Source organism: Rattus norvegicus, chromosome 15 (genome assembly GCF_036323735.1).
Source record: "Rattus norvegicus strain BN/NHsdMcwi chromosome 15, GRCr8, whole genome shotgun sequence".
Classification (NCBI taxonomy): Eukaryota; Metazoa; Chordata; class Mammalia; order Rodentia; family Muridae; genus Rattus; species Rattus norvegicus.
In genome coordinates, this window is record NC_086033.1 from 1,473,959 (window position 1) to 1,499,311 (window position 25,353).

The following is a 25,353-nucleotide window of genomic DNA, read 5'->3' on the forward strand; positions in this document are numbered from 1 at the left end:
CTTGGCAACCCCTGACACATCACATTCTCCGCATCAATAAGAACCAGTGCCAGCTCACACTAAATTGCCTTTGACTACATTTAACTGATCTAGTATTTTTTTATGATTCTTTCCTGTTGTACCATTTTTCACTTTTGACTTTATAATTCTCTGCTGACTTTAAATAGCACTTTACCAGACTACCCTGGGTGATTCTTAATAGAGATTTAGGGGTGAGGTTGTGTTGTGGTTAGGATTCAGATTCTCCTTCGGCAACAAGGAAAAATTAACTAGGTGGTTTTGTCCCAAGTGCCCATTTATACAGGGAATGGACCGAGGGTTTATCTTCTTCCGAGCCTTGTAATCATGACACTGCAAGATGATGTTCAAGAAATAAAAAAGTTTGTAGTGATAGCTTCTACACCACAAAACCGCCGTACACTGTCCCTGCAGCTTTGCGTGGCTGGGATAATATACTGACAGCAGTGGAATTACTTGCTGAGTGGCAGAGAGAATTTGCCCTAATTCTATCCTATGCCACAGACATAGCTTAGTCTCTTGAAAAGGGAGAACTCAAATGACCCTATGTCAACCTGACAGTGCTCTTTGTTGTGACTCCATATACATACACTATCTCTGGTCTCTACACTGAGGTCAGATGACCTGCAGCCTCTGGAAGAGGTGCTGTGAGGAAGAAAACGATTAGTTAGAAAGTCCCTAAAACAAACCTTTTGTGCATGTGCAACAGGAAGTGTGTGAGTGCATGTGTGCATGCACGCATGTGTGCGTGCGTGTATGTGGACAGTGTAGTTGGGTAATGCATTTGTTTGCATGTGCATGTGGCAGGCAGAAGACAACATCATGTGACAATTCTTTAGAAAAGAGCCGGCCACTGTTTGTAGGGGTGTAAAGTCTCTCAATGACCTAGAGATAGCTTGTTAGGCTAGACTGGACATTGAGCCCCAGGAACCACATGTCCTTGCTTCCCCAGCACTTAGGTTCCAAGGACACTCAACTTTATTTTTCTATGAGTTCTGGGGACTGGGATAGAATGCAGATCATTGGACTTCAATGACTGAGTAATCTCCCCTGCTTGAGATTGTTTGTTTGTTTTGGTTTTTGTTTGTTTTTAAATGGGATAGCTGTCCTGAATAATTATGTCTTGAAAATACAAAATCACTAATTCAGTAAGGACTTGAATTATGTCATCGTGAAAAGATCACGTCAATAGAACAACAAAGGCACATGCCCTTCACTGCAAGCTTTGTATACAAGCTTTGTATACATCCGCAGCTCTGTCACCAAGCTTGGCGACAGACACACCTTTTGTTTGTCCTCATCCAGTCACATTTCTCTGCCTCCTCTCCCCAGCTGCAGTAAACACTACTTTGAGACCTTAGTTTTGTTTTGCATGGCTCTTTTCATGGATGAAGACCCTGTAAAGGATGCTGGTTTGTTTCCCATTTTTAATGCTATCATATGCTGCCACTCAGTAAGTTTCCCTTTCTCTTGATTTTGTAATTTAATCCATATTAAATATCATTCTCCTTTATTTAACGAATCATCTTGGTTGGTTCCAGATTCGTGGGCTATGTTGTTTTGTTTCATTGCTATAGGTTAAGTGAAAGACATGGTCCTTGTGGCACTGGGCATAGTACCTTGCTTTTCCTTGGGTAAAGTCCTGTGGTGCTTGAATCTTTGATTTGTTACATATTCAAACTGAATAGAACATGATTTTTTTCTAGAATAGATATGCTAGCTCACAGTTCAACTAGAATAATTTTTCAGAGATTCTGTTGCTCTGTGGTTTTCAGTTCTTGTTCTTGCTTTAGTTTTAAACTTCTGCTCAGCCAATGGATAAAAGATGTGCATGTTATGATTTTGGTGTCCATATCTATGCTTGTTTCTTTATAAGCAAAAAAAGAGTGTCTTTTCAACAATTCAAAATGAAATTCTTTTTTAAAAGTAGGTATAAGGAATGGAGGAATCTTGCAGAGGACCCTAGTTTGGTTGCCAGAACATTAGTGTCAGTTCCTACCTGTCTGTAACTCTAGTTCCAGGGCATCCAGCACCCTCTTTTAGCTTCCATGCAGACTAGACATGTATATGCACACCAGAACATTAACATAACAAGATAAAAATAAATGCATCTTTTAAAAATCACCATGAAGTGCAATCTTTGCACAGAGTAAAGATGAGTCCATGTCTCCATGGATACCATGAAGATAGATAAATACATGCAAGCCATTGTACCTGTATTTTCCTTACATCTGCTCTCCATCTTTATAGTTACCATGGCAGTGGTAAGCTAGGTCCTGTGAGCCAAATCCAGCTCACCACCTGTTCTTCTAAATAAAGCTTTATTGGAACATAGTCATGCCACTTGCTTACACACCACTTCTGAGCACTCTTAGACTCTATGACGGAAGTTTGGGTAGTCAGAAAAGAGCGTCTGTCCTGCAGATCCTAAAGTGCTTACCAGGCCTTTATAGTAGAAGGTCACTGACCCATGACTTGGAACATCTCCATTTATAGACATGTATGCTCCACACTGCAAATGCCACCTCAAATCAATTCCTCCTGAATGTGACTCTTTATGAAATGCTTTCACCTTCCATAAGGGCACTAGGGACCCTCAGATAGACAACCCAGGCATCGTCTCATGCTCTCCCCTCTGATTTACTACCAGGCACAGAGACTCCCCAGTTATCCAATCCTTCTATCTGTGCTCTGATAAGTCCCTTTCTCTGCATTCACTTCTGCCTCTCTGCTCCAAGCCTTCCACTTGCATAGACAACCCTTTAAGCAAGCCCCCGCCTGCCTCCATTCTCCCATGCAAATAGGATACCAGACCACTTCTGACATTTCAGTTTATAGATTTGAGTTCCAACTGCTATCTCTTCCTAATCTTTAAGATTCCTGAGAGACTTCTGCCATCTCTGCACATGACAGCAAAACCTTTCACAGCAGAAACTTGACAATAGTTTGGACTGACACGGTAGAGCACTTGCCTTACCACTTGCCACTAGAGTCTAGACATAGAGGATACTCACGTACAACTAGGGTAAAGAGATTCTCATTTATATCATTTAATTTAGTGCTTTTCAAACTTCTATGTGCAGGAGAGTCCCAAGAGCTCACTCAATTCAAACCAGCCATGTCGGGGACCAGCACAACTCCACAGAGTCAGAATCTCCAGGGGAAAAAAAGAGGCTAAAGTGATCATGTTGCGAATGTGCTTCTTAACAGATTCTTACATAAACCAGATAGAGAAGGACTTATTTAATGTCAACATCCTGCAGCAGAGATTATTCTCACTCTACCACATCAGCCATGATGGACCAGTATATCCCAACCCCTTCTGTATGTACCATGTTTATTATGAGCTTGCTCATTTCCCCCCAGAGGCCAAAAGCCCACTTTGAAGACAAAGTTGATATTGCTTATTCATTCTCTCTCTCTCTCTCTCTCTCTCTCTCTCTCTCTCTCTCTCTCTCTCCCCTAAAAGGAGAGGGGACTCCCCCTAACCCCTACCTCCTCCTTCTCTCCCTCCTTTCATTCCTCCTCTGTGTGTGCTGTGTGTGCATGCACATGTGTGGAAACAGGTATCCATGCAGAGATATAAGGAGAGTCCTTCTCTATCACTTTCCGTGATTTTCTTATATTATCCTATTGAACCTGGAGCTAGGCTGGTGGCTATCAGGGCCCAGTGATTCTCCTATCAAATGTTGCTATTATAAACCCAGACAAGGCCATATCTACCTCTTTACATAGGAGCTGGTATCTAAAACCAGGTCCTCAAGTTTGTTGCAGCAAGCACTCTTACCTACTGAACCATGTTCCCAGCTGCACACTTTCATTCTCCCAGGGCTGCCTTCTGATTCCCAGTCTCTGGTTTCAGTGAACTGAGACTCTCTCTTACCACATGCTAGTACCCCTTTCCTGTATACAGCACTTGTCTTACAGGAAAGATGCACGAATATTTGTGCAGTGCATATATTATCAGAAAGCTTGTTTTCATTTTTACTGTTCTCTTCCTTTTTGATATATTACAAATCATTTAATATGTAAAAAAAGAAAGAGAGACAATGAAAGAGAGAAAGAAAGGAAAAACCACAAATGCTAATGGAAGGATTAGATCAAGGGCAATGCTAATATGACGCTCTGGTATTTATTAAAGATTTTTCTTATTAGACTTAATTTTTTCCTAAATTGCTTGTGACCCATTATCATTATGTTTGGTGGATAATATAACAAAACAAAATTACCAGTCCATTTGACTCAAGGAGAACATCCAAGGGTCTGTGAGTTTTATAACACAAAGAAAGCACACATTTAAGGATTTTGTGTGTGTGTGTGTGTGTGTGTGTGTGTGTGTGTGTGTGTGTGTGTGTTAGGGGTCTGTTTTCCCCCGGAGGCATATAAGTACTAAAATGGCATTGGAGTGTGTTCTGCTCTCAGCGGGTGAGAAAGTGCAGTCAGTGGGGTATTCACCATTCTTTATTTCCCTTTCATGCAGTCACACAGAATCATCTCTCAGATGGTTGGCTAGTTCACTAGCCACTCAGGAGCCATCCTGTGCTTTCCTCCAAATGGCACTTAAAATTTCTAACCCAGGACGTCAGTGTTGCTCACCTATAGCCTACTTGTGGTAGTTTAGTTTACAGGCATGAGAACTCTCGTTAGGAGATATTTCAGGTCAGGGAGGGCAACATGCATCTGAATGTACCTATTTGCTTCTCCCTCCTCACCCCTCCTCCCTGTCACTCCTACCTCTACTTCCTCCTCCTTTGTATGTGAATGAAGTATGTACCTGTTATGTGGGAATGCACATTCCGTGGTCTCTGTGCAGTCGGAGGACAATGTCAGCTGTTTATTTTTCCCTTTATCCCATACCCCTGCTCTTGCTTGAGACAAGGTCCCTTTGTTGCTCACCTCTTCACATTCCAGACTCGCTAGTCCACAAGCTTCCAGGGGTTCTCTGGTCTCTGCCTCCCTGAACCATACACAAAAAGACAGAAATGTATCCCTGTAGTTCCATTGTTCGTGAATCTGCTTGAGTGTGGGTAGAACAGAAGCAAGCATGTAGGGTCCGGTATAGGACAGAATGCTTTCCTGAGGGACAGGTCATCCTGGGACCCTGAAGTGAGCAACCTCTTTATAATCTTTAACTTCTTCATATTTAAAAAAAGTGGATAATATCTGCCTTCTGGAGATGTTTCTAGGATTAATTATATCAACATATATAAAATACCATCCCATTGCCTGGCTTTAAAGAATCACTCGGTATGTTGTGACCAGTGTTAACGTGAGTACCCTTGCTGCGCACGTACCTTCCTGTGCTCAGTAAATCAATAAGCCGTGCAAATATACACAGACCTGGATTATTTTTTTATGTATCACTTTTTGCCAAAATAACTGATTCATATGAGTCCCCTCAAGAGTGACAGAGTGCAGACAGTTCCCTGCAGATCATCAACACGGGGAGATTTAAGTCTGAGGAAGAAAAGGAATGCTTTCACAAAGGAATTTTCTAATCACTTGGCCATGGGGAAACAAACCTGCAAAGTCTCAAAGCTAGTTATAAATCACCCTCTCTGGGTCTTCATGCTGCGGGTATAATAAAAGTGTATGTTTTTAAAATTCAAATACTGAAAGAAGCCAATCTTTCTAGACTCTTCTGCTCTTTTTCCACCACAATCTAGATCTTCCCCTTGAAAGAACTGTGGTTAGAAATTTTATTACCATCCTTTGGAAACTGTTCAATGTTCTTAGAGGCTGCGTGTATGTGTGTGTGTGTGGGGGGGTTGTCTCTTTGTTGCTCACCTCTATTTACATGTTTGCTATGTAATTTAATCCTGGAAAGTCCTCCTGAAGGTGGATATCATCTTTTCATTTTTAAATGTGAGGAAACTGAAGATTAGAAAGATAGGATGTCATTCACTCAATATCCTCGTGTGAATACACGCAGTTATTCCTTCCTTTTCCCCATAGCTGGAAATCAAATCTAGGGGCATGTGATTATATTGCTCCACAGCTGAACTACACACCAATCTTAGTAGTGCATTTTAAGGCCTAATTGTGCTGTGGTGTGGTTGTGGTGGTGGTGGTGGTGGTGGTGGTGGTGGTGGTGGTGGTGGTGGGGTGTGTGTGTGTGTGTGTGTGTGTGTGTGTGTGTGTGTGTGTGTGTGTTGAGGCATGCCTGTAAAAGCCTAAAGAGTTCACCCATCAGATGTCCTGGAGCTGGAGTTATGAAAGGTTTAAGCCTCCCCATATAGATGCTGGGACCTGAACTTTGACAGAACAGTCAACACCCCTTGCTCCTCTCTCCAGCCCCTGATCTTTCTGTATCTGTTTGCTGGTACTTAATTATCAGTGTCTACATTCTTTCTATAGCAGTCATATACACCACAATTGTCAGTGAATCTGTTTTTAAACAATGTTCAAGCTTACTATTCATCTGCTGGTTCTACCTAGATAACATTTTATTTTGTAATTTTTAAACAGAGGATCATTTGCAATCAGTCATATATGTCAACTTTTCTACTTCTGAAATAGCAACATAGTACACATATTATTCAACCTTTCATTTATTCCTCTCGTACTGTTTACTGTTTACTGCACAGATCTTTCTTCGGATGTGCTCTCTCTTTTTCTTTTTAGTTCTTTCAAGGTTTCTTCTTCATTTCCATTCAAAATTCTAATTCATTTACAGTCTATCTTACTGTGTCAGATATGGATTCAATATTCTCCCCAATAGCTTCCTATGTGACCTAAGAGCATACATTGCTTAGTTCAACCTTTCCTGTTTACTAAGTTCTACATGCAAATTAATCTAGCCCTAGGTCTGCTATTTTATTTCATCATCTGTCGATTTGTTTGCGAGCACGACTTTCTTTTGAGTATCACAGCCTTATGTTTCAGGATTTGAGGATATATCTCAGTCCCACACTGCTTGTTGGAACCAAACTCCAGCAACTGAATGTGGTAGCTGTACAACTTTAATCCTGGCACTCTGGAGGAGACAGAGGTGGATCTCTGTGATTTGGAGAACAACCTTCTCTAGGCAGAGGTCCAGGGCATCCAAGACTACCCAGTAAGGCCCTTTCAAAAAGGGGAGTGACTGGGGTAAGCGCTCAGCTCTGGAAAATACAAACAAGCAAAGAAACAAATCCAACATTGCAAAATAGTAATTATTGTGATTCCTAACCATAACACTTTGTTATGCAGAAAGGTTCCTTTCCCCCTTTAATTCATTTCAAAGAAAGATATTATGTTTGATTTTCCCATACAAATTTTAGATTTAGTTTCTAATAAAAAATATTGGTTAATATATAGGTTCATAATAAGTTTATACATTAATAAGAAGCAATTGGCATATTAGTGGTCCAATAAAATAACATAGCATTTCTGCCTAAATACGCAAGCATTGTAAAGTATATTGTTTTCTTTATGAATTCAATATATATATGTATATATATATATATATACTGTATTTATTGGAGTTTCATTATAATATACATGTATGTTGCTTTTGTAAATGCTACATTCAAATACTTTCACGTCTGTTTTTCTCCTTTTAATACAGAAATTTAAGTGCAATTCCTGGACACTCATTTTTTCTCACTTCCTTACCAAATTTTTGTTTTTAGTTTTTAGGTCTTCTAAGTTTCCAAGAATCAAATCAAATAAATAATCTATAAGTGTGACAGTTTTACAATTGCGTATAATTGTTTTTTCCTGTATAATTGCATTGGCTAGTATTTTTAGTAAAACATTAATTAGTATTAATGATAATACATATCTTGTTTTATTTCAGCTTTCATAAGAATATCTTTGAATTTATTGTTAACTGTTGAATTGAGTCAGATGTATTTTATCACATTAAGAAAAAATATATCTATTTTCATGTTTTCATCAAAAATTATTATTACTATTATTCAACAAAAAGTCCTTAAATTAGTCCTTATAGTATCTATGAAATTAACATTGTTGATCCTTTAAATAAATAAATCAATAAATAAATGGATCTTCTAATACTGAGATTCTATTGCATACTAGGGATAAATATTACTTGATCATGAGGTTTAATTTTCTGTTTATATTTCCCAACCCTGTTTATGATTGCACTTTTTAGAATTTTCTGCTTCCATTTATAGTGGAGATGAATGTATATCGTCTCAGTATTCGCTTTTAATTCTTCCATAAAGCTCATGTGTATTTACTTAATAAAAATGTCAGGGGATGTTAGCCCAGAAACCAAGAAGGGGAATAACAATTGAAATGTAAATAAGAAATACTCAAGTTAATAAAGATAAAAAAAATGTAAAAATATTTCAAATGAAAAAAATGTCAGAAATCTTTCTTTGGCTGCACTAACAATCTGAATCAAATGGGGATCATCTTTGTGGTGTGTAAAAGTCAGTTTAGAGGACATACAAGAGCCAGCTTATGTGCCCACATCCTTAGGGAGTAATATATCGCTCAGGCACCTTGGAATCAGCCATGATGGGGATATTTATGTGCAGAAACCAGCAAATATTACACACAGCACAAGAGAATCCTCCAAGACTCCAGTTGTTAAACTCCAACATGTTGCTGGTGAGTCCTTTTCTGTAAGGCCACTTGTACTTGGTGCTTTTTCAGAGGGGTGACAGTTTCATAAACTTCGGTGTGTCTGTGGGAATCAATCTTTTAATTTTCTATGTCTTCAGAAGTCAATTTGGGGAAATTATGTTATCCTATAAAATTTTCAGCTAAAATTTAAGTTTTAGTCAAGAGTAACTCTTGTGATTCATTTACGTTGGTCCTGCTTTGTTTCTCTATGTTGCATATTTGCGTTCTCTCTCTTTTTTCACAGTCAGGTGATTTAATTTCAGCAAAGATCACTTGTGAATTATTACACTATTTTGCTTTCTCCTTTCTGAATATTATGTTAACTTTAAAAACCATTCCACTTTCCTTTGTTTTTGCTGAGTTTCTTTCAGTCAAAGGCTTAACAGAGATGGCATTTCATCATGTACTAAAGTCCCACATGTAATCCATTGTATGCCAACAGAATGCTGTTTTAATTATTAAATTATTATGTGCTTGATAATTAGAAATTTTTCTTATCATGATTTTTTTCTTAATCATATCCCAGTTACTACTTTATTTCCCATGTGAACTTTAATTCTATTTTCTCATTTCAAAATAAATTGTACATTTGTTCTTTGGGCTTATATTTCTAATTAGCATGTTTTCTTTCTTTCCCTCTAACGATGGTCTTAGGCCTGTTGGCATACTGAGACTTTATTATCCTGCTTCAGAGCAATCCTACCGCTTGGGCTTTCTGGTTATTTTGACTTGAGATGGAAGGATACTGGAAATTTTCTCATGGCAAATGTCTTTTACCATCTGACTTTGTGGTTCCTGGTTTTATTACACCGTGACCTGAGAGATTTTATATAACCTCTACTTGTGAAAGTTTGTTGAAATTTTACCCATGACCCAATACATGACTGTGGAAGATTATTTTGTCCGAAAATGAGCAGAATGGTATTTCTGATCCCATGGGTTCTTCAGAATCCCTGGATACAATGTTACACAAGAGGGTCTGATTTTGTCAGTCTTAAACCTGGCCAAGCTTTTTATGACTACACTGAGTAAGGCAAAGAAATGTCACATAACTTCTGAGATGAGGGTTAGAAAAAATATATACATAAAGCACGGCTCTTCTGCTTGGAATCCTGTCCCGGCCATGAGGACATACAAGTGATATACAGAGAAAACCACAGAGAAACCCAGAGAGCAGTCGCCATCATTGAGAGCCTGTGACCATACAAATCTTCAGTTCATTTTAGCTTCCATATTACTAACTTTCTACCTGTGTCCTGAACATCCTCAAGGAGTGATAAGACATTCCTAGCTCCCTCACTTGGAAATCCTGACTCTAAGGTCATACGGACATAAGAAACTCTCATCATGTACCACTAACTCTAGGAATCATTATGTGATCATGCTACCTGGAACAAAATGGTGTTTGATATATACAGTATGAAAAGTAAAGTATGATATAGTTTGATATATATAGTATATGTGTAATATTTATATGCAGTATTACATTATATATGCTTGTAGATGTGTGTGAATAAGTGTACGCACATTAGCGTGCACAGTTTGATTTGCTAAAGTCAAATCAACTTGAATAATTTTGTATTGAGGTCTTCTGTATAATATTTTCTCTACTTGATCCACCAGTAAATGAGACAAGTGACATAGAATCTGATTACATGCTCTCACTTTTCCTCTTAGATTCCATGATTTCTCCTTTATGAGTATAAACACCTTTTTGTTTTTACAGGAGTATTTATAGCTTCTATGTCTAATATGGTAACTTTCTAAAGAACTCTTCTTTCCTTTAATGTCTGGCTGCTTGAATTTGATCTTATGACATAGATTCTAGGGCCCTTGTTTTCTTTTTTTTATTTGCATTCAATGTCCTTTCTCGTTGTTTTGTTTTTTGATACAAAATACCCTACATAGCTAAGCCTGGCCACTCAGCATCCTCCTGCCTCATCCTTCTCAGTTCTGTGATAGTAGGTAAGTGCTGTCATGACCACCTCATCAGTAGATCCTTTTATCTTAACTTTTTTGGGAAAGTCTGGTTTGGTTTCTTGCATGTTTGCCTTAAACGCCAAAAAAATCCTAAATGGAGAATTGGCATGAAGCACACAGAGATCCAGATGAGCTGTAATGTCTTTTCTATTCCTCTTGAATTCATCTGAAATTCATTCTAGACTTGTTGCTCTTTTTAAAAAAGTGTGTGTGTGTGTGTGTGTGTGTGTGTGTGTGTGTGTGTGTGTGGTGTGCAGAAGCTATAAGTTGCATTACTATCTTTCTCTACTATTTTCTACCTCGAACTCACCCTGGATCTCAATGGTCAGTGAGGCTGGCTGTCAGAAAGACCCAGAATCTGCTCATTTCCATTCCCACCTATGAGGTTAAAGGCATGTGCCACTGCATGCAGCTTTTGATGTGAGTCCTAGGAACCAAAACTAACAGGACTTTATTTATACGGCAGCTATTGTAATCACTGTGACATCACCCCATAAGTTCTTTGTCCTGCTTCTGAAAATACCTTAGAGGAGGACCTTTCCCTCTATTGGGTTGCCTATCTAGTCTTGGTGGGATGATATGATATGTGCCTAGTCTGATTGGAGTTTGTTATCCCTTGCTTGGTTGGTGTCCCTGGGAGGGAAGTCTGAGGGAGAGGAGTGGTGGGGGCTGGGGGAGAGACGAAAGTGCAATCGTGTTTTAATATATGAAAGAAGAATAAAAAATTAATAGATATAAACAAACAAACAAATAAATAAATGTGTATGGAGCTTGAGCCCTGTGAAGCCTACTTATGAAACAGTCTCTGAACAAATGAATGCTTAATTGTAAGTGCTCAAGTTTAATCAAGAACAAAGGTCTTATAAGCTCTGGTCCTTGATACTGTTTGGTGAGGTTTAGATCACATGCACATGCTATACTCTCCTCTGCTTCTGTGTCCATTTCCTCAGTGTCTCTATGGCATCGTGTGGGGCTTTGGTGTTTAGCACCATTTCTGATTCTCTGAAGGATGGAAAGTGAGTCCTGGGACAGAATGGTGGATACATTTCCTCACTTACTATAACTATCATGGCAAAACCCTTTTGCAAGGGTGAAGAGCTAAGTGGAACACCAAACAAATTTATTTACCCAGAATTTTAATGTAACAAGGAAGCCTTCAAAAAAAAGTGCAAAAAAGCATTCTGTTTCTATTCACATTTCCAATAATAAATGGGCACCTTACAGAAATGTAATGGACCCAGAATCTATAGCCTGGAATACTGGACCAAAGAGAACAAAACCCAGAAAGATTTACTTGCAATTTTTTTTTAAATCTGCATGTGGCTTTTTTCTTGTACTGTTTTTTTCCCTCTGTGAGGTGTAGGGGAGGGGTTTCTGAAGTGAGTACCATGTACTATGTCGGTCAAATAATTTCTTTATGTTCTTACTCAGAAGGGTTCGGGAAGGTTAGAGGCTATTTTTAGGCTTGATGACTGACTCAGGGGAAAGGTGGTTTTGGTCAATGAAATGCCTTGGAAAATAGGAATTCTAGTTGCATGGCTAGTCTTGGGAGTGGGAACAATGAGATTTGGAGCAATGAGTTTGGGAGGAGGCAGGGCAACAGGAGAAAGAAAGACTCCACTTGTGAGTTACCTAGGGGCTTCCCAGTGATTTGTGGTTCTAAGCCCCCATGCTGCATTATGGGCTGCCCTATTTTGGACAGTGCCTTGTACATCCTGAAGGCTCATTGGACACCTCCTAGGCAAATCAATACTGTTCTAGGGGTCTGCAAGAAGAAAGCAGCTATGGAATATGCTTTCTGAGTACTGCTTGGCTTCATATTGGTTGGTCTATGTCAGTCTTCCCTGTCCTGCCTAGCATTCTCTGAGAGACATTGATTATTTGATTTCAGCACTGCAGGAGGCAAAAGTTTCACAGAGATTCTAAAGGAATAGATGAAGGCAGTGAGAAATTAGACATAAGAAGCAAAGCTTTCCCTTGAGAAAACAAAATTTGTGGAGAGTATGGTTGTGCGGTTTCCTTAATCAAAACCAAAATGGACTGTGTCTTATCCTCTTGGACTCGCCTTGATTCGGGAGGAACGGATGAGCTACAAAAAGATAAATAAGGAATAAAAAGCTAATCCACCAAGGAAGAGATGTTTTATTGCTCTCCCACAGATGTCCTTCCTAACAAGACAGGATATTTCCCCCCTGTGGGGAAGATGGAACTAGAAGTGGGGGCGCAACAGTTTATATAGGGACCTTGGGGTAGTCTGTAATGGGGAATTAGCATTGCAATATTTTCCTGGCTCCCCACCCCTTTTGTCCTTGAATTGAGAAAGCTTCATCTTGCAACAGCGGAAAAAGTTTGCATCCCATCCCTAGGGACAGAACTCTGACCTACTAGACTAAGGAAGCCACAAATGGAAAATTCCAAGTTCTTGTACTCTTTTATTTTCATACTAATGCTTCTGCAGAGAGTATTTAGGGAAACAGATGCACAAGAATAATAAATTACTGAGCACCAGGAACTTCTCTGGCAACACTGGGACCTTGTTCCAGGATGGTCTTACATCTCTCTGTGCTTGCAGAAGTCCAGAGGGGTCAAGGGGAAAACCCCTGCTTTCATTTGATGAAAAAGTACAGCTAGCCTCGACATGAGAGAATCCTTGATCAAACCCCGTCAGAATTTGAAAGCTGTGAAAGCTTCATTCTACTTCCTTCAGGCTACCTCAAAGGCAATGAGCACATCCTTCAGGACCAGGCTTTAGGGAATAGTAATTCCCCGGTCTCCATCAGTAGATCCTGTCTAAGTTCAAGAATATCCCTTCTGTCTTGGGGACTAACCTAAAAGAGCTTCCCCTTGCTTTTAGCTTCTGGCCATTTCCTATATATTCTCTTTTTCTCTTTAACAAGAAAGTCTTCTGTGCCGTCCTTAGAATATCCTTACCCTGGTGCACAACCTAGAGTGAGAGAAATATCGAATTGTACTTCGCAAAGTCAAATCACTTGATGTTTGTCTCTTTCCGTGCCAACAAGACTATGTTACTTGATGCTAGACACATTTGAAGAAGAAAAGCTAGGCAGAAAAGTAGAATAATTAACTCCTGATAGGAAATGCCCATTTCCTACTTCTGCTTGGGTTGCTATTGGAAATGAGATTAAAAGGGCATCTCTTTCACAGTCTCAAACCAACCAAAGGTGTTTTCTATTCAGTCCTCACCTTCATGGAAGACTTCCTCCCAACCCTTCTATCTTAACTATTCTATTAAATAAACACCAGAGAACCCCATTATTTTGCAGTAAGCTCCTGAAGTGGGCTGCCATAGCACAAGCTAAAAATAAAAAAATGGAGTCAGCCATACTAAAGATCCAAAGGGAACTATGCTCCAGGAGTTTTCCAGAAATCAGGAAAGATAGAAGGTGTATTATTCATGTTACTGTGGTTTCTCTAACACGTTAGTTATCAATCTTCCTAATGTTCAGACACTTTGATATAGTTCCTTGGGTTTGGAACCTCTCCAATCATCAAATTATTTTGCTGCTACTTCATAACTTTGATTTTTGGTACTGTTATGAATCATAATGTAAATATCTGATAAGCAGGGTATCTGATATACCAAATGGTTTGATATCCAGAAGTTGAGAACCACTGCACAAATTAATTCAATTAGTGGGCATGATATACATTTCCTTCCACTGTAATCCTTACCACTACCAAAGGAGTCATGAAGTAACATTCCATGAAGCAGTTAGCTAATTTTCTATTATTCAGTTTCTGAGTCACAAACAAAAAGTCAACTTGAAATAATCAATAACTATTGAGTCCTTATTCCTGCTTCTGTCAGTCCTTCTGTGTCCTTAAAACCAGTTTCTCTAACACAGCTCTCTGGGGTACTTGTAACCCAAGTTACAGAATCAAGTCTTGCTCCACATTAGAACTAAGATTTCTACAGAATACTGGTCATAATTTTTCTTTCCATACTTCTTTCCATCACCCTTCTGTCCAATGTGGTCTCTTCTTTCTAGGATAGTCTCTATGTCCAATTACATTGTAGGGTTCTTGATGGCAGAGTTCATGGCCCTGTTCCTTCATCTCCAGAGTGTCCCTGGCCAGATTGCTCCTGTGACTACCTCTTGTGAAACCTGTGCACCACACACTGATGACAGAAGCAGAAACAGACCCCAGCAGTGACCTGAAGCACATGGAACTCAGAGGAAGGGAAATGAAAAGCCACCACCTCCTAATACCACACCCTTTATAAAACACACACATCCCAACAAATCCAAGGTTATTGGAAAAGTGACAGCCTTCTTCCTTGACCAGCCCCAGACAAAGAGCAGATTTCATTAGAATGAATGGAAAAGCAGAGCAGTAAATATTAATGGCTGAGATGAGGACACTGGAGGACAGCAGGCTGCACAGAACAGGTGTTTGCTTCCTTCAGTTTTGACCCATTCACAGCCAATGACGTCATCCTTTGGCCTTCTTGGGCTTACCGACAGGCCATTTTTCATGATTTTACCATTTCTGGCCAAATGCAAACTTTTAAAATTAAATGTACTTCGTGATTCCAGATGTTTGTTTATTTGTTCCAAAAAAAAGGGCGGGAGGAGCTGTAAAATCACAAGGGGCAGGAAATCCTGCGGTAGTGGGTAAGGTTTCAGACATGAGGAAACAGAGTTAGAAGGATCTGGAACTGAGAATGTAACTGGCAGGCACAGCTTTCAGCAGAACAATCTAGACCAAAAGCACTGGAATTTCATAACTCCTTTCCACAAGCTCACTACTGAGCAATAAAAGGAACTGGGCATTTATTCCCCTTTAAAAGAATGTAACTCAACTGCAGGCCAAAGAATGGAATAAGAACACAGTCTCGTTGTTGCTTTGCCTGCTTACTATATTTTGTTCCTGTAGCCACAAGATTCAGAACATTAAATTCCCCAATCTTCCATTTAACAAGCCACGTGTGTAGTGCACCCCTGAGTGGCAGGAGAGAATCCTGTGGGGAGGAACAGCGATGGGGAACAGGACCAGACCACAGCTTCTCACACAGCAAGATGCTTCCCTCATGGTCCCCAAACATCCTCAGCCTCCTAGCGTCTCGTATTTGCTACAGAATGTATCTCAGGTTCCTTCCTTTAGTCTCTGCCTCTTCTGCCAGTTCCTCTACACCTGGACCATTGAATCCTGGGACACTTCAACTATCCTAACTGAGGACAAAGATATATGTTTCAGGCTCAAAGGCCAAACTACAAATACTTTGATAAAGAGAGATAGAAAGGCCGATTTCCTTTAATGCCTGAGCCCTGGTGAGTAAGACCATTGACAACCTTAAACGGGGATTCTATGGCTGCCACTAGATTCCCTTACATGTCCCAATCCTGCCCCACTGCCAGTCTGTTCTAGATCCAGCTGTCTGCCCTATCTGTTAAGATGTTATCATCTACATTGCCTTTGCTAGAACACATTTCTAGCACACTGACTCTAGCCTGGTATCAAGAAATCAAAAACTTCTAAACTCAGGGCAAACTCCTGTGGCTGTCACCCTCCAGTGGCCGTCTGGACTCCAAATCCTTATGTTTGCAATGTCTTGGCATGCTACATGCCAATTCATAAGCCGACAGCACTCATAGGAGTCTGTGTCTTTTGGGGAGTCATATGGAACCACATCTCTTACAATCTGAGGTTAAGAATCCAAGGTCTCAGAAGGCTGAGGCAAGAGATGATGAGTTCAAGGTCAGCCTCATATAAACAGTGAGACCCTTTCACAATCATATACACAAAGCAATAAATATAGCCCCTCTGTCTGGTAAAAACCAGGCACAATTTGGGGTCAACATATATAAAGGAATTATGTTGCGGTAAATATTAAAAATTATCCACAATCCCTCACTAGCCTGCATCGTTGAGTATGGCATTAGTGGGGTATATTCATCTCAGCAACAGTCCATTCTAGGGCATCACACCACACTACCCCCAGCTATTCTTTGTCCACAGCATTCTCTCTGCCATGATTGCTAGCATATGGCATTGCTATTGCAAACCGCTAATGCCAAATGGTTCAATGATGCCAGCTAGTGAGGGTCTCATCCGTTCAGTCTAGTCTTTTTCTCCTGCTTCTTCACCCATATCTCATCTCTGGAAGGTCCTTCTTTCTACCCACTGCTTCCCTCTATGCTCCTCAAAGCTCAAGCTCAAAAATGCTCTAAATGGCCATGCTTATTCTTTTCCATGACTCCCTCCTTCTCTAGCAACGCATTGCACACGTACCTTTTATCAAGCACTGTCACATTCAATTATTCAATGTGTAAGACCTTGTTTCCCTGGCATTGTGTCATATACAGTAGTTTCTCATTCAAGTATAAATGCTTCAGAGACAGAGATGACATTCTCTATTTCTGAATTCTCAAATTCTAACAGTGGTACTGGATCCAGTAAATTGGAACAACAGGCATACTGGGAAATCCTTTGCTCGTAGGAATCCTGGTCCTTGGAGTCATATGTGAGCACATCTCAGTTTGCCTTTTATAACAAAGGGGTAAGAATTAGCCCACATGTGGGTCATATCTATAGTGCAGGCACTGGGAGGCTGAGGATCAGGAGTTCAAGATCAGCCTGATATACATGGTAAGAGCCTGTCACAGACACACTCTCACAAACAAGCAGAAATCCTTGAAGAACCAGCCCACAGTCCTAACATCATTAGAACATCTAGACTCTTTCACACTGTACAGTCTGACTCTCCATGTTCTTCTTTTGTAAGGAGACATGTTTACTTTCACATTTTATCTAGACTAGGGAAAAATTTAAAAAGGGCCACTTTTTCTCACCTTTCAGTTTACAGGGGTAAGGTTGTGGAGGAGAGGAAGTGAATTCATTTTTCCCCCTTTGCTTTGTTTAGGGGACGGAAGAATGAGATTGGTAGCCTGCCCGTGTCTGTGAGTGTTCCACAATTCTGCCCAAAGAATAGAAATGAAGTACTCCAAGGGACTTTGAGCAAAAACTCATCCTCGGAGGGAAAGGCTAAGAAATGGACCCTTATGGATTTTATATGCTTGAAGGAGGTTGCTTAAAGTCCCAAGCTAAAGTCCATGCCAGTCTTGGTAATAGTCGAGCAGATTCATCCATCTTCAGATTCCACTCGGCTTGCTCTTCCATCACTGCCGACCTCCCAGACAGCCGACACACATTTGCACATCCATCTATATACACGCAGAAGTTTTAATCTACACAGACCTCCATTCCAATCCACCCAGCCTGGCTTGGTGTGTAGCAAAGCTATTGACCCTGCAAAGTAGCAGAGAGATGAATTTGATGACCCAGACTAGAGTTTTTAAACCATTCCAGCAAGGTCTAGAATCAAAGGAAAAGTACAATTTATTCAGCACTTAGTAAAGTCCTTTTACGTGGGAACAGAGCGCACACAGAAAATAGACTCCCACTGCCGCATAGATGAAATAAACCTGTCAACTACAACTGTCAAATCACGAGTCACCTTGATTAAATAAAGGAGACTTGAGCTTCACCTGGCATCTGAGAATTCCACCAAGAATATGCACAGAACGGCATTATGAAGGAAAGAAGTCTAAAGTAATGGGTTCTGTTCAAAATGTCATCAGAGGAAATCATTTTACATAATTAGAAGACGCTAATAATAGTTCCCCACAAGAAACCAACATACGCTCCCCCCTCGCAGTCAGGGCTTAGGCATAGCAAGAGCTTTGAAAGATAAGCCTAGGCCATGCTGTCATTTAACAAGTCTGCTAAATGTGCCTTAGCAGCAGGCAATATTTTTTTCTCTTCTCTCCCATTGTTTGTTTTCTAGTTTTTAGTACACTCTGTGGATAGATTTTCATCTAACATGCTTAATAAACTTCCAATAAATGAGTGCCAGTTTATTATTAGTATTGCTGTTTTGCTGTTGTTTGCAGAGTACTGAATCCAAAGGCTCTCCCCACTTCACACAACAGTGCAGTTATGGGTGAAGGAAAACCATCCTGTGTGTAGCGGTCTTGAAGATACAGCTGGACGGTACAGTCAATAATAAGCCACTTTAGTCACAGTCTGAGCTGAGGTGGGCTCTACCTAGAACTGCCACCAGGACCTTGGATGGTAGATTTCATTTTTTTTCATGTGGACAGTAACTAGCAAAAGGCAGCAGGACAAAGGCCTGATGGGGGCTGAGCTACGAAGCTATCTGAGTAAATATATCTCTTTGTAATTGGTCTGTGTTCCTGTTGGTGATAATCAATATCTGTCATCTCTGTCTGTCTTCCATGTCTCTTGATGGTGGACCTGGAAATATGTTTTAAAACAAAACAAAGTTAAAATCAAACAAAAATAAAATAAAAAACCCAAACTGGTGGTCAAAAGAGAGTTTGCTTCCGAATCTTCTGACACCAGCAACCCTGCCAAATTTTAATACGCATCCTACAGAGCAAGCAAGCCCCTCTGAGTGCTGCTTGCCATGGAGTAGGACCCTAAACACCCTTCCATGCAGGCTCTGCCTCTTCACAAATAGCTACTTAATTTTTCTCATATGCATTTCACTTGCTAATTTGACCAGTAGAAGCAAAGGGTTGTATATATGTCATTGCAGAAAATGTATCTTCTCAGATCTCAGGCAGAAAATGGTTTTAATAATACAAACAAAAAAGTCACTATTTTTCTTTCCTCTTTTGGACGGCACCCTCTGAGCTGCTCCCGTAGATATACAGAAAGATCAACGACTAAGCAGGAAATGCAGTCCACATTTAGGAAATGGTGAACAATGACTAATTATGATATGCTCTGTGTAAATCATGCTGTGATTGTCCTAGCAATTACTTCTAAATATACATAGACAAAACACCCAGTTAAGGAGGAAGATGTGCAGCTAATAACCATGCCAATAAAAGCAGTGCATGTTGCCAGGGACCAGTGAGGTAGGATAATATTGAATCTTCTCCCAAGTTTTCAAACAAATTTCCTCATTCTTAATTTTCTTTTGCATATTTAAAGTCAAATGCTTAATGTGACAAGGAAAATATAGCATATTTTCAAGATGGCTTAAGCATCAAGGAGAAAAGTGACTGTGGCACACTCAGGACTTTTGGTTCATTTGCAAAATGTATATGCAGAAAGGTGGGTGGGAGATCCTTAGTATCATAGCTGCGGAAGACCCAGATGGCAGTGGATAAGCCTGGTTATTGGTTCTGTAAGGAGCATCCTTTTACTAGGGCTTCTTTGCAGGTCACTGGAAACTACTCTTCCCAAAATCCTCTGCTGTGGATCATTCTAGGTTAGATGACTTCCACAAAGAGGCACTGATACAGGGTCTGAATATCTCAAAAGGAGGAAGGACAGGGGAATGAACACATTCACAATATATGAACCTGCTTCCAAGTGAGTTACCAGAGAGTCACTCACCTGCATGAGTACTTTAGACTGAGAACACCAGCAGAGGATTCTTAGGTGGCTTTGAAGCCCTAAATAACTTTCCTTCAACCCTTTAGGGCCCCCAGCCTCCTTGCTGGTGCCTTGTGGTGGTTTTTGCACACTTAGAATCAGATATTTCCAGGAACTACCCTCCCTGTGCACTTACGTCCATTTTATTTAACACGGTGACACAGATAGCCCTTGCTTTGTGTGTCCAATGGGGAGGATGAAGGACAGGGATAACCTTGGAAATATAGGCACAGAGCTTTGAATAAATAGCCTGTGTGTCTGTGCTGCTGAGTGCCTCTAGTCAACCTCTAGCAGCTCTTGGCATACCCTTCTTTAAAGGGGATGGTAATGCCTACTTACTCCCATACTTTATAAGAGCAGATTAAGAATAGCATGATCTTTGATTTAAGTAGAAACAATTTCCCCAAAGACAAAATGGTCTACCCTGTACTCCTTTGAACTTTACTTCTAATAGCTACCACATAGATTGGCAATTACTGTTATGCTGGAGTGTATCCTGTTCACATAATATATTTGAAGAGACTTTTATCTAACAAGTGTGTCAACAATCTTTATAATATGGTACTCATACAAAGCACTACATCCAGATATCCAGCAGAGATTAGAGCTATAGTCCACACCCCCGTACAACAATATGCTTAAGTCTAAGGCAGTGTACTAAGAGAGAAATATGAGGTAGCACATACTACATTCTGTGCATTCCAAAGGCTGAATCTTTCTGAGAATGAAGCTCCTCCTTTGAAAGCATCTGTTCTAAGAAAATAATTTTAGTAGTTACCTCAGTTCAAACCATTCCCCTCCCGACTACTAAAACATCAATGTCTGGCAAATACAGTATTTAAATTATCATCTACTTGGAAGTTATGTTTGGTGGCTAAATTGACTCTGGCAATGAATCAGCAGATATGTCTCCCATCCTTGTTCCTTTGAGCTTCTGAAATCAACAGAATTGAGGCCAGCAGTGAACAAGGCTGGCCCTTCCAATGACTAAACTCACCATTGTCATGCCATAGCTATTGAAGACCCCAACTCTTCCCCTAGGTTTCCACGACTCAACCTTCAATGATGGGAGTCACCTTTCTAGAATGTAGCAGATGCCTGACATAATTATTTTGGCTAACAGTTTGGGAGACTGTCCATGTTTGGCTGGCCCATTGTTTCTGAGCCTGATACAGTGTAAAAAGCATCACATCATGTTATGGTGGGTATAGATGAAGACGACTCTTAACTAATAGCCAGAAGAGAGAGAGAGAGAGAGAGAGAGAGAGAGAGAGAGAGAGAGAGAGAGAGAGAGAGATACTGTGGCTTCAATGTCTTCCTGTGGATATACACTTTGTGATATAACCTCTTCCTTACAGAGCTCAGGCTCTAACAACAACTGACAAATTGGACCTCATGAAACTGAAAAGCTTCTATAAAGCAAAGGACACTGTCAATAGGACAAATGGCAACCTACAGATAGAGAAAGGATCTTCATTAACCCTATATTAGGCAAACATTTAACCCAATTTAAAAAAAAACAGGGTACAGTGTAAAACAGAGTTCTCAACAGAAGAATCTTGAATGACTGAGAGGTACTTAACAAAATGTTCAACATCCTCAGTCATCAGGGAAATGCAAATAAAAACTACTCTGAGATTCCACCTCACACCAACCAGAATACTTAAGATCAAAATCTCAATCGACAGGAAATACTGGTGAGGATATGGAGAAAGGGGAACACTCCTCCATTGCTGGTGGGTTTTCCAACTTGTACAACCACTCTGGAAATCAATCTGACCGATTCTCAGAAAATTGGAAACAATTCTCCTTGAAGACTCAGCTATACTATTCCTAGGCAAAAATGCCCCACCATACAACAAGGACACATGCTCCACTATGTTCATAGCTGCTTTATTCATAATAGCCAGAAGCTGGAAACAACCCAGATGCTCCTAAGCTGAGGAGTGGATACAGAAAATGTGGTTCATTTATACAACTTAATATTATTCATCTATTAAAACCAAAGAGAACAAGAATTTTGCAGGCAATTGGATGGTAACCCAGACCCAAAAGGACATGCATGGTATAAACACCCTGATAAGTGGATATTAGCCATAAAGTACAGAATACCCATGGTACACCCCACAGACTCAAAAAAGTTAAACAAGAAGAGGAAGACACAGTGAAGGACACATGAATCACACTTAAAAGGAGAAACAAAATAGTCATGGATAGCAGAAAAAGGGAAGGAACAGGGTGGGAGGTGGAGGGGAATAGGAGGGCAGGATCAGGTGTGGAGAGAGACAGGAGAGAGTCCCAGAGGACCAAGAGAATTAATGGAAATCTGCAAGGGAAATGGAAATCATTGAGGAGTATCGTGGGGTCGGGGAAATCTCTAGGAAGTCCTAGAGACCTGGGATGGGGGAAGCTCCCAGGAGTCAATACGGGTGGCCCTAGCCAAATGCTTAACATTGGGAGCATGGAACCCAAAGAGGCCACTCCTATAGCCAGGTGGGACATCCAGTAGAGGGATAAGGAAACACACATAAAACTTTTGACCCAATTTTTTTTCCTGTCTAAAAGAAATGGAGGGACAAATATAGAACAGACACTAAAGGAGTGACCAACCAGTGATTGGCCCAACTTAGGCCCCGCCCCACAGGTAAACACCGTTCTCTGACAGTGTTAATGATACTCTGTTATGCTTGCACACAGGAACCTAGCATAATTGCCTCTGAGAGACTCTATCTAGCAGCTGACTAAAACAGATGCAGATACCCACAGCCAAACATTGGACAGAGATCAGGAACTCTTATGGAAGAGTTGGGGGTAAGGACTGAAGGCCCTGAAAATGAAAAGAACCCCACAGGAAGACCAACAGAGTCAACAAACCTGGACCCCTGGGGCTCTCAGAGATTGAGCCACCAACCAAAGAACACACAGTAGATGGAACAAGCCCCTACCCCATCCCTGGCACATAAATAGCAGATGTGTAGCTCACTCTCTATGGTTGCCTTGTCTGGCTTCAGTGAGACAGGATATACCTATTCTGGCACAGACTTGAAATGCTAAGGTGGGGAGATACTGAGTGGGGGCCCCCATCCTCTCAGAGGAGAAGGGGAGGGAGGATGGGGGAATGGACTCTGTGTGGGGAGGTGGGGACAAGAGGAGGAGCAGTGTTTGGGATATGAATGAATGAATGAATGAATGAATGAATATTTTTTTAAAAGACCCACTGCTTAAAGACTCCACAACACCTAAAAGGGACATGGATTAGTGATTCAGCTTTGAATACAATATGCTTTGCAGGATACTGACCCAAACCCAGACAAACATATTGAGTATTAAGGCCTCATGCCAGGCTTTGCAGATGTAGGTACAAGAAAGTGAGGGCAGTATTCTCTACTCCCCAAAAGCTGGCATCTAGGGAAAAACTAACCAAACAGGGATGTAGGCAATAGGATTGGTACTTTTCCCTTTAGAGATGTGTTAGGCATTTAACTTGATAACTGAGGAGCTAACGAGCTGTTGCTAGGAAGTGGGGAAGAGAGCCTGGCCTCTATAAGGCTTGCATCCATGAATCTAAGACATACACACAGGACAGCAGTCACAGCAAGTAGAAGGTGGACAATTACATTAGGAGCTGCAAAGGAATTTGCTGTGTTCTCAAGAGAAAGAAAACTTTATACAGCCCAAGATAGGAAGTGTCACGTGGGAAGCAGAAAGCTCTGCACCTGACTATACATACAGTAGATGGCATATATGTAAGCTTCAGGCAGAAAAAAATAATACAGTCCCCCACTCCTGACCATCAGTCTAGGTTCAGTACTTCTTTATATTTTACTACCGTTCTTGAGACACAGATCCTGGGTCCATCAAATTCGACATTGGAAGTTACAGAGAAGGACACATGAAAATAGACTGGGCATAGGGAAACAGCAATTTGCACATGAACACAAACGTCTACCCAACACTTTTTGTGGTTGTTGATGTGGAAGGAAAATAGATTGGGAACTGGGTGGATCAACAATTGTTTCCAAATAAAAATTCCATCCCTGGTTTTGTAGCAGAGGCATTGGCAAGGATTCTGGCAGGGTCGGGCAGTCTGCCTCCATGCCCTGAAAAGTCCCTTAGCATAGGTGCTCACAGACCATTTCCATCAAGGAATTAATTTAAGTGCTTCAATGACTTGTATGATCAGAACCTTAGAATAATAATCTTAATGTAAAAACACAGCATGATATAAGTAGTTTTATTTTGGGTACGAAGACAGCAATGGGTTTCTTCATCTGGCATTATAACTAACTTCACCAACGTGAAGGATAGTGCTTGCAAACCACAGCTAGCCTTCAGGAGCCTCTTTGGATCTCTCTGTCTCATTTGTGACCCATGTACCCCGAGAGCACTGTTAGATGATGGACTCTATTTTCAACACTCAACTTATGATTCCAGAAGTACAGAGAGCCCATGCATTAAATGTATGAAACTATTTCTCTTTAAAACGGGGGTATCATTTGCTATATCCCTTAAATAGCATTTATACTTTTCCCATTTTTCACACTGTGATTTCATCCTCTGAGTATTGATTTACATTCTACCTTAGTAATTTTTGCACATTACAAATATTACTAAAACCACCCCTAAAACTTGGGCTGAAGAAATAGCTCAAAGATATAATAACTTGCCTGTACATAAGATACCTGTGCTTGGTCCACATCATCATATCACAACACACACACACACACACACACACACACACACACAAACACACACATAGAGAGATAGAGATAGAGAGAGAGAGAAACTCAAGCATGCACACACACACATGCAAGTGTACAAGCATATGCACACACACAGATAAAGCATACCTGCCTTTATTCCCCTCAAGGCTTAAATTATTCTATTAAATAAACATGCTGTCTGACTCATTCCTGTTGAACACCAGTCATCTCATCACATCCTCCCATTGAGAAATCTCAACGTCATTTGCAGATAAAGTCTTTGTAAGTGGACATGTGAACCTTGAAGACTTCAGTCTCCAAAAAAATTACTCAACAGGCTAAAGAAGACAATTATCCTCTCCTTGGTGTCAGAAAACAGTACACGACTGAAAAACATGAAGTGAATTTTAGAGTGTTTGTACTTCTTGCAGTACTATTACTTCTGTGACTTTTTTCCTGGTACTATTTTTCGATAGGCAACCCTACCTGACAGTCCCAAGGGAAGTATTGAAGACCTTCAAGACAGCATCTATGCTAGCATCAGAAGTGAGCTGATGATCCAGGGATGACATCACCAATAGGCAACAGGAACCGTGCATCTGTTGCCATGGTAACCACCATACACTCACCTGCCTGCCCTTAC

The 25,353-nt window shown here is 40.5% G+C and overlaps 1 protein-coding gene across 8 annotated transcripts in view; it reads right to left on the bottom strand.

Annotated features, from left to right (window-relative positions):
• Positions 1-25,353, bottom strand: part of Lrmda (leucine rich melanocyte differentiation associated) — a 1,059,015-nt gene that overhangs the window by 198,820 nt on the left and 834,842 nt on the right. The window contains exon 7 of one of the 8 annotated variants that reach the window (XM_063274634.1): positions 1,525-18,855. The exons of the other annotated variants lie outside the window; for them this stretch is intronic. Within the exon in view, the coding sequence (XP_063130704.1) occupies positions 18,818-18,855 (38 nt within the window). The 3' untranslated portion in view covers positions 1,525-18,817. Of the gene's footprint in view, positions 1-1,524; positions 18,856-25,353 lie in introns of those variants that run through there. 8 annotated transcript variants of the gene reach the window in all.